The sequence below is a fragment of the Drosophila mauritiana genome, chromosome 3L (genome assembly GCF_004382145.1).
Source record: "Drosophila mauritiana strain mau12 chromosome 3L, ASM438214v1, whole genome shotgun sequence".
NCBI classification, from domain to species: Eukaryota; Metazoa; Arthropoda; class Insecta; order Diptera; family Drosophilidae; genus Drosophila; species Drosophila mauritiana.
In genome coordinates this window covers 22,901,705-22,910,527 of record NC_046669.1, presented here as the reverse complement: position 1 = coordinate 22,910,527, position 8,823 = coordinate 22,901,705, and the positions used below count along the sequence as shown (strand labels likewise).

Here is an 8,823-nt window from a genome sequence, read left to right as displayed (position 1 = left end):
GACCGCTAAGCTAAAGGTGTAGGTGCGAGACGGAGTACAAGAAAGAGCTAGCAGGAGAAGGAGGCTTAGAAAACGAAAGATATTGCTGCACTTTAGCATGTACACAAATAGGAATTGCTGGCGGCTGCGCGACCCGACAGTATATATAGTAAAATAGTGGTCATATTTTGAGTCGAACTAATGTCCCGTCAGTTGACTAAAGACAACTTTAAGATATACAAAATTATCGGATAAATATTTTTCACGTCTTTATTCTTTTGATCTCAGCTTAAGACTAAATGTTAGTGACACAAATCTTTCTTATACTGCCCTTATGTTTACATTATTTATATAGCGAGATGGCCCGCTTGGGTTATTAATTATATAGCTAGCGGATGTGGTTTGTGTACATTGCGTGGGATTCGCAACTCTGTATTTCTTCCGAAAGAGCTGATTATGTGAATATGTCACCTATTGCCGATTTGTTTATATTATTTGCGGAGCGAGATCGCCCGCTTGGGATATTGATTGTATACAGTGAGTGGATGTGGATGGTTTGGTTTTTGTCACTCAGCATATTCTTAATTCTTTGCACAGTGCTAATTATGTGATAACGTCTCTATATACTTAAAATTATGCATACTTTTAAACGAATCTAGGATATATTTGATTCTACGATTAACGGTTATACAAAAATTACTGTCCTTTACCTTGAACGATGAAACTTTAAGTTATCGGTTATCATCTTGCATGTAAGACAACACATCAGACGTTGTTTAATCAAGGGAAAGCCAAGAAAGGCAAATTTTTAGTGAATTTGTTTCTATTTGGTTTTTACACTGCAAGTTGTGAGTGGAGCCTGTGGGGCAATTCCTTTAGGCGTTCCCTTTTGGTCTAGGGAGGGCGAATACTATCTTTATCAATGACAAAACTGATCAGTCACTTAAAGCCTTCTTTTGTTTGGCGCATGAGCGATTTCATTTTGTTCGCATACCCAAAAATAGCAACACAATAGTAATAAAGATTAGAATCTGAACCAACTCACTTAGTTTGCAGCATTTTATCGCATAGTTCAACCAAGAGGTCATTTTTAACTGCTCACGCTTTATTACCTGACGACATTATTTTTTTGGATGCAGCCAACATCTGTGTCCATTTTTGCTTAATTCAGACCACTGTGTACAAATCGTGTAATATTTAGAAAAATCAAAAAAATCGCAGCGAAGAAAAAACACGACCTGTTACTTTCAAGTCGAGGAGAATTGAAGAAATTGGCAGGAGGAAAATTAGTTATAAAAATAGTACGGACTCCAGAAAATTCTAGAAATTGCAAGACAATTAATGAAATAAAAAAAAAAATGTTGTAAAAGACATTGTGAAACAAACTGGCAAAGCATTACTAAACTCTTAATGCATGCTTAATCTTAACATTCTAGCGTCTCTAGAATGGGCGTGCATTATTCCCGATATCGTTCATACGATCAGACTGTAATCAAGGTACATGTTACACATCATATAGCAAATCTGGAATATCATTAAGCGGCGATCTATGTATATTGCACACAAAAGAAAGGAAGATTTCTTGCCATTTCATTGGAACAAAAGCTCAGTGCTGTTTTGATTAAGGCCTCTTTTATTTATAGATTACAATAAAATAAAAGTTTGATCTAATCTAAAAGTCGCTCATGGCCAAATAACAAACGACGAATTTATCTCAATGTTCAAAGTAATACAATTGTTTACAAACGTCTACAAATGCACTTGCAAAATAAAAATCCTATAACCATCAGTATGGAACAGAAAAGTAAAATAACACATATAATACTTCCATTTACCTTTGTATTATTCATACTTAAATCGTTATGTATAGAATGATTTTCGATGGAATTAATTTTCTCTAAGAAATATCCAGTTGGTGCCAAACGCCTTAAAAGGCATAGCGCTATACCTCCGTTATTTTCGAAATATTTTAACATACTATAACCATCGATCCATCCCTCATAGTTCCAGATTAAACAGGAACCAGGCGGACTTACTCCCTTGTTCTTGGATTTGCGAAAGATAAGTGGCACAGGTACAGGCAGAAATGAACTATACCCAGGTAATGATATAGATGCCACTCGGCTTAATAGTGTTAAATTTCTATTAGATTGTCGAAATAGTTCATCACTTGAGTATACCTTAATAACAACAATAACGTCATTTGTCTCATTGGTTGAAGCTTTCAAGGTGCCAAAGAGTTCTATTGGAACATATACAGCAAGCTCTAAGTCAGGTTCATTAACAATATCATTAATGTCATGATTTACTTGAAGAAAGCGGTAATGTTCATTTTGAAATGCTCCCTTTAGTTTTGTATGTGTATTTTCTGTATTATTGTTTGCAAACAATGCTATTCCAGAAACATTGGCAATACTTGGATTAATTGAGAAATATAAAATATATTTTGAAATGTATACTGATACTCCTATATCATCATAGTCAATTGTTTCACTGTGCAACTCAGATAAATACTCTTCACCATTATCTATTTGAGTGAAAGATAAATCAGTTGATAAAGTGTCACATAACATTTCAAACGATTTTAAAAACTTATTTGTTGCGTTTAGCTCAGCAGACATCTTTATAACTTTGGAGTCAAGGCCTATTAATGTATTGTATATATCGAAAATCTGATACAGGACATTCTTCCATTTAGTTAAGTCTTTATTTGTCTGTTGAAACGCAGAATTTGATGAATGGACTTCAAGCACTGCCTGAATAATTTTATAAATAAAGAATATGTCAGCCGGGACTATATTATTTTTACTTTTTGCAATTGTATATTTCAAATATTTTAAAACTTTATCTGGTGGGGACTTAAACATTTTGGCTACTTGCAAATCATGCAATACTTTGGTATTATTCTTGGGACTTTCACATACGACTGGTTGTGTTAACTCTTTCCAATATGCGCCATGGACAAAATCACCTAAGCATAATCGCGTATAAGGCATGCCATCTTTTTGACTACACAAATTCTTTGTCATAGCGATTTCACCAACACGCGTTGTAGTCCACAGGTGCATTCCGTCGTTTGAAAATGAAAGCTCTGAAAAACAGTAGTCTGTACTACGTATGAGATAAGTAGAGTTTTTGATGAAATTAAAAAAAAAATTGCTTAGTGTAATTTTAATTTGCATAAAGGCAACAAAATCCTCTGGAATTTTCGGTGTATTGTCCCTGAAGGCAATTTCCTTGTGATAAATTGAAGCGGTTATTTTCAGAGCCGCAGTTATGTGAATCCAAAACACAACGCACATATTTTTGATCCATTCCATATCCATTATTCGAACGTCGTATATGAGAAGATTACCCAGATTTTTGTTTCGATATATGCCTTCTACCAGCTTTCTTACATTTTTATCGGTTACTTCGTTACACAAGCTATCAGCCAAATTGGCATTTATACATGAGACGTTCCAGCGTAAAACAAAGACAGGCGCTGTGTTTCTGTTAACATCTACAAATAACCGGGTGGAAACCAGTTGAAAATCGAAAATACTGTGACCTTCACACCAATATTCGGTGCGATAGCTTGAAACTATATTGACTTTAAGTATTGAATACGATTGTTCTTGATTCTCCCAAATAAGGTCCAACCTGGCATTTTTTAAGGTGCCATATTTTAAAAATGCAAAACATTTAACACCAGCATAAGAGCTGTTATTACCCCATAAATACTTTCGATTATAAATCACCAATCTAAGCCCTTTAGAGCTGTGATCTATTTCCAATACCATTTCAACAGCACTACTTGGCTTCACAATTTTTTTGCTTAAAGTTGGAATCCATTTCAAGCCTTTGCTAACAATTTGGAAATTTTCAGATAGACTCATTATTATAACATATTCTTCTGTCAAGTGGTGAAAAAAGAAATCAATTTTGAAAAATTCGTGTCGATTTTTCTTTGATACATACTTTGCTAAAATCCGTCTAAGCCAATTTCGTTTTTTTAAGTACTCTTTTAGATCGAGCGGTTCAGAAGTAGTATTATTCCAGTCAACACCATAACATACTGCCGGCTGATAGACTAAAGCTCCAAAGCCGCTCGGGCATCCAGCGTTAGATATCAGTTCCGACTTAAAAATGCAAACTGCATTCAAGAAAGCATTGCAGTCCACAGATACTATTTGGCTTTTAAAGTCAGTTGGAGTTTGATTACTTATAGTATGCTTCAGACAGTGCTCGTTGGGGTTATTTTTCAAGTGTGTTATACTCCTATTTATTTTTTTTCTCCATGATTTTCCTGGCAAACGTACTTCATAAGGCATTAGCTCGTTATTTCGACGAATTGGAAGCCAATATTCACTTATATTCATTTCTTTCAAGAACTGAGATACTTCGGATAGTTCAAAACTTTTTAAATCCATTGGAATTATATTTGAGCCGTAGCAAAATTGTTCATTAAATGCATTAGGTTCAGTTGAAATTTTTAGACAAATTGGAAGTTTACCAACATTTCGAATTTCAAAAAGGTCATCAGGGCAGTGCAGGTTTTTGTTTATTTTTATTTTGCACTCTATCAGATCCGGTATCCAACGCCCATAATTTGTATCGCACACACGCATCAAGATTTGATGGTCAGATTTAAGGCACAGCAGATCTTCAGATATTGCGTAAGGAATGCCTTTATACTTCCAATATGCCGTGCCTGATGTTGTATTAGTAAATTCGTCAAGGCATTTTATCTAAAATATATTAATTCGAAAATTATTTCACTGATTTTAAATTTGACCAAGAACTACACTAACTTTGCATACCCTTGTCAAGTTTTCTTGAAAAAGTGTGAAATTAGGCAAAAGGCACATAAATACTACAGTAGAGATAATTTTACTACACATATTTGTGACATACCACAGCAATAACGATTTTTTTTCTGGCGGTCCAATATCTAAAACCAAATAATCTTTTTTATCTCTGTTATTGTTAACTGTTCTATAAGCTTACAAGGTGGACCTGTTCTATAAGCTTATAAGGTGGACCTAAAAAGATGGTCTCATTTAAGACGGCCTCAGTTTAGGTAGGAGGTAATATGATTTAGCATGCCAAGAAGTATGTACTTGCGAGTCCACTGGCTGACTAGATGTGGTGCATAGTTGTGAATTTGGTGTCATAGTCCATTTTTAGGCAGAAATGTCAGAGTTTTTATCGGAAAGAAAAGTTGGGAAAGTATTACCGGGGCTAATGTTCCTTCTGATTATACCGCTTGATGTTGGATTTCAGACTTTCATTGTGGCAAGCAATCTGCGTCGGAGTTACATCTACTCTTCGTGTACTACCTCGAAAATCGAAAAACCATCATCAGCACATTGCTGGAGAGATTTAATAACGCTCTTGTTTTTGCAGGTCAAGAGCGTCCATCAAGAGCATCCAAAACAACTAATGATAATAAAAGTTTCAATCTTTCAAAGTATCGCCTGGTTGTACACTTTGGTTTCCTAAATGGTACTAAATGATACGCTCACCTGTCATAGTCATCACGCCGGAGTCGGCTTAGATGCCTAGCATACAGTCTGTCTTAAGTCGTCGCAACTAGAACATAGACTAGTTGGACTGTGTGGTTAGCACATACCTAGTCTATGCGACAGCCTCTGTTGAATGCAAAGTTGTCTTCGCAGTCAAAACTAAAATTGACTTAATTGGTAATATTAACGCTTTAATAGATAACAAAGTATGTCAATCATAATTATGTGTCGACTAGAGTGCATAATTGCTAAATATATTTGCTGCAATGTGGAATTGGTTCAAGGATTAGATGTGTCGACAACGACGTTTTCTGCAAAAACCCTTTAACTATAGTCAATCTTAATCAGTAAGGATCAGTTTATTAAACACATCATAAGATAAATAAAAGTTGTTATAACTCATTTCCACATAATTTGGGGGCTCAACACGACAAAAACTAAACGAAAAATAAAAACATGAATTGAAATACTAAACAAACACGTGAGTAAACAGGACAAAAGAAAATTTCGGAAGATTTTGAGAGTTCTTCATCCGAATAGAGTATACACATAGAGTATACACTGCAAAATGATGAGGACGCAAAACGATGAGGACCTGACAAACACATTTGTGCGAGAAAAATGACAAAATGACCATTGTTAAATTTAAATTTTCAAAACTATTTATTAAAATGTCCAGATTGTTTTCTTTAGTTGATTTTGTAATGTTTAATTTTAAGCTTTATAGTATTCCCTATATCTGCTCTTATTTTATTTATTTTTTAAGGACTTAATATTTTTTTCTGTTCACGATTTTTTCCGTTTCAGTCTTCCTTCCGTTTAGTTGTGCTGATTATTATCTGTTTGGGTCTTCCTTCAATTTTTTGTATTTAGTTGTAGCGAGGGATTGCCCCCCTCGGCTCTTCCTTCCTTCTTGGTGTTGACTTTTTTATTTTTTTAATATTTTTAATTATATTTTTAGTTTGGTTTTATTTGTTTATTTTTTTCTTATTGTGTTTGATTTTTATTATTCTTGTATTCTTGTTATTTTTATTAAGTATTCGGTCCACCTTTTTATAATATATAAATTCTTAATTGGATTATGGAATTAATTAATTTCCAATTAAGTTTTTCCACGATCACTGTCACAGTGGTTAGATGTCGTTGTATTACTGTGTGTTTTGATTTTTCCACTGACTGAGCTGCGTACTGACGCTTCAATAGACGGCACTCGTTTGATTCTTCAAAACAGAGCTGGGACCCGTATTCGACTTTCTGATGCTCTCTGTCTAGCTAGCTTAATGATGATCACGGAAAAAGCCTTCACAAGAAGCGCGTCATAGTTGAGAAAGAATTCTATGTACCAAAATAGGAAGTGAGGATTTAGAAAGGCGAACCTTATTAGTCAGGAAAGATAAGCACCCGCTACAAACGTACAATATAGATTTCCTTTTTTGAAATACTGCTCAGCACTGTCACGCACACACTTTTGAAATATGTTTTGACATTTTTTTATATTTTTATTAGTCTTGTAAATTTTAATCTCACCCAAAACTGCACACCCTCACCTTTGGACAATTTAAAATTTTTTCCAAAATAAATTATGAAATTTCATGTTCGCATTTCAACTAGCTGAGTGACTGGTATCTGATAGTCGGAGAAGTCGACTACAGCATTCTCTCTTGTTTCCTTTATGCTTCTTAAACATACTTCTAGCTCTCTTTTATGCTACTTCTAATCTGAATTTACTATTCTTAGCATAATTATAAAACGTGTCTATGCTAGTTAAAGTATTAAAATACTTCGGTATATTGTTTGTTCAACCAAATACTAACTCATAAGGGCAATTATTATGTACCATTGGAAATATTGGAATCATATATCCCAATCAGACGTATCTTACTCGTTTAAAGTTCTATGGCTTCTACCACTATTTGTCTGACGCCTGTTTTGTGGGACTTCATTCTAATAATTTGTATTTTTCTACATTTGGTCTACATATGGTGAAGGTGAAGGTTATGTATATAATATTAATAAAAAACTGTTATTATTTTTGAAAGTCAGCCTAATTGTGCCCGATTCATGATGAACTTTTTATTGGTAGAGTAAACAGCGACTTTATAGAAATTTATTATCGTTAATAAAAACTTTGTATGTATATAGTAGTAGGGTATATAGGGTATATATTTCTATGTATATTAATAAGGTATACTAGATTAGTTGAAAAGTATGTAACTCATAGAAGGAAGCGTTTTCTACTATTTAAGGTATAGATATATTCTTGCTCAAGATCAATAGCCGCGTACATCTGGACCTGTCTAGAGATATCGACATGAACGTCGAGATCTCTGGAACTAAAAAAGGTTGGAAGGTTGAGATTAAGTTCTAAAATTGAAGGTCTCATGGTCTCAAATTGTTCGTTTTGGTGTAAAGCTTAAATTTTAATTGTTTTTGCCCGATCGGATAATGTATAGAGGTGCCTCTCTCAATCAAAATTTTGATATACGGATTTTTTGGCTAAAATTCTGTATTTTTTGGGTAAAATTCTGTTTTTTTGTGAGCATTTAAGGTTTTAGGTCGCAAATTGCTCTAATCAACTTTATTTTAGTTTTATATGATAAAATATATTTAAAATATATAAAAATTATTTTTAATTAATTTTTAAGCGATTTCTTACTGCTGAATGGGTACTTCTTTGTATACTCTTTGACAACTTGTAAAAATTTTTGATATTCGAGCTCTTTAGTTCTTAATTTCTTGCGATCTGCAATATCATTACCAACTTTTAATTTTCGTACAGTCTCAACAGCATTTTTATAGTCTTCGTAAACATGCCCTTCGATGGATCTATGACTAAAAAAGATTTCGATACATTCAACCAGTCGAAAAACTTAATACTATTTGATGTAAAGAAATCAGATAATTTTTTTGAAACAAATCTCGTACTTTTTATTTAATGCGCTTAACGGAATGTTCTTCCTTTTCTGTATCATCCGCAAAGGCTAATAGGCGCTGTGTCATTTCTCGTTTTTCTGCGACAGTAACGTTATCATCGAATAGGGCTAATGTGATATTTTCGTCTGCCAGTTACCATAAATGATTACATGTCTTTTTGAGCACTGCCGTTGAAATCCTCTCGTCCACTTCTCTGTAGCCCGAATAAATTGAAAGTTTCTATTAGGAGCTTCAACGGCCAACGGGGATCCAAACCACAATTGTACATAAAATTTCAGTATAAAAACAGACACATCACGCAAATACTTTTCCTCGTGTTTAGTTAAACGGAAGACTTCTCGAAAAAGGTATAGCTTCAGTGTATAAATTGCCTTAGACATCCAGAGAGCATGATGCAAAGGGC

The 8,823-nt window shown here is 34.0% G+C and overlaps 1 protein-coding gene across 6 annotated transcripts; it reads right to left on the bottom strand.

Annotated features, from left to right (window-relative positions):
• Positions 1 to 248: 248 nt before the first annotated feature.
• Positions 249 to 5,281, bottom strand: LOC117141049. Of its 6 annotated transcripts, XM_033304335.1 has the most exons (3): positions 4,773 to 5,059; positions 3,280 to 4,709; positions 2,990 to 3,070 (listed from the first exon to the last, which is right to left on the bottom strand). In XM_033304335.1, exons 1-3 carry the CDS (start codon positions 4,860 to 4,862, stop codon positions 3,016 to 3,018), a joined length of 1,575 nt encoding a protein of 524 aa, XP_033160226.1. In that variant the 5' UTR covers positions 4,863 to 5,059; the 3' UTR covers positions 2,990 to 3,015. The 6 variants fall into 6 exon arrangements, with proteins under 6 accessions (XP_033160225.1, XP_033160221.1, XP_033160223.1 ...); XM_033304334.1 differs by lacking the exon at positions 4,773 to 5,059 and adding an exon at positions 5,198 to 5,281 and having other exon boundaries at positions 249 to 4,709; XM_033304330.1 differs by having other exon boundaries at positions 249 to 4,709.
• Positions 5,282 to 8,823: the final 3,542 nt, after the last annotated feature.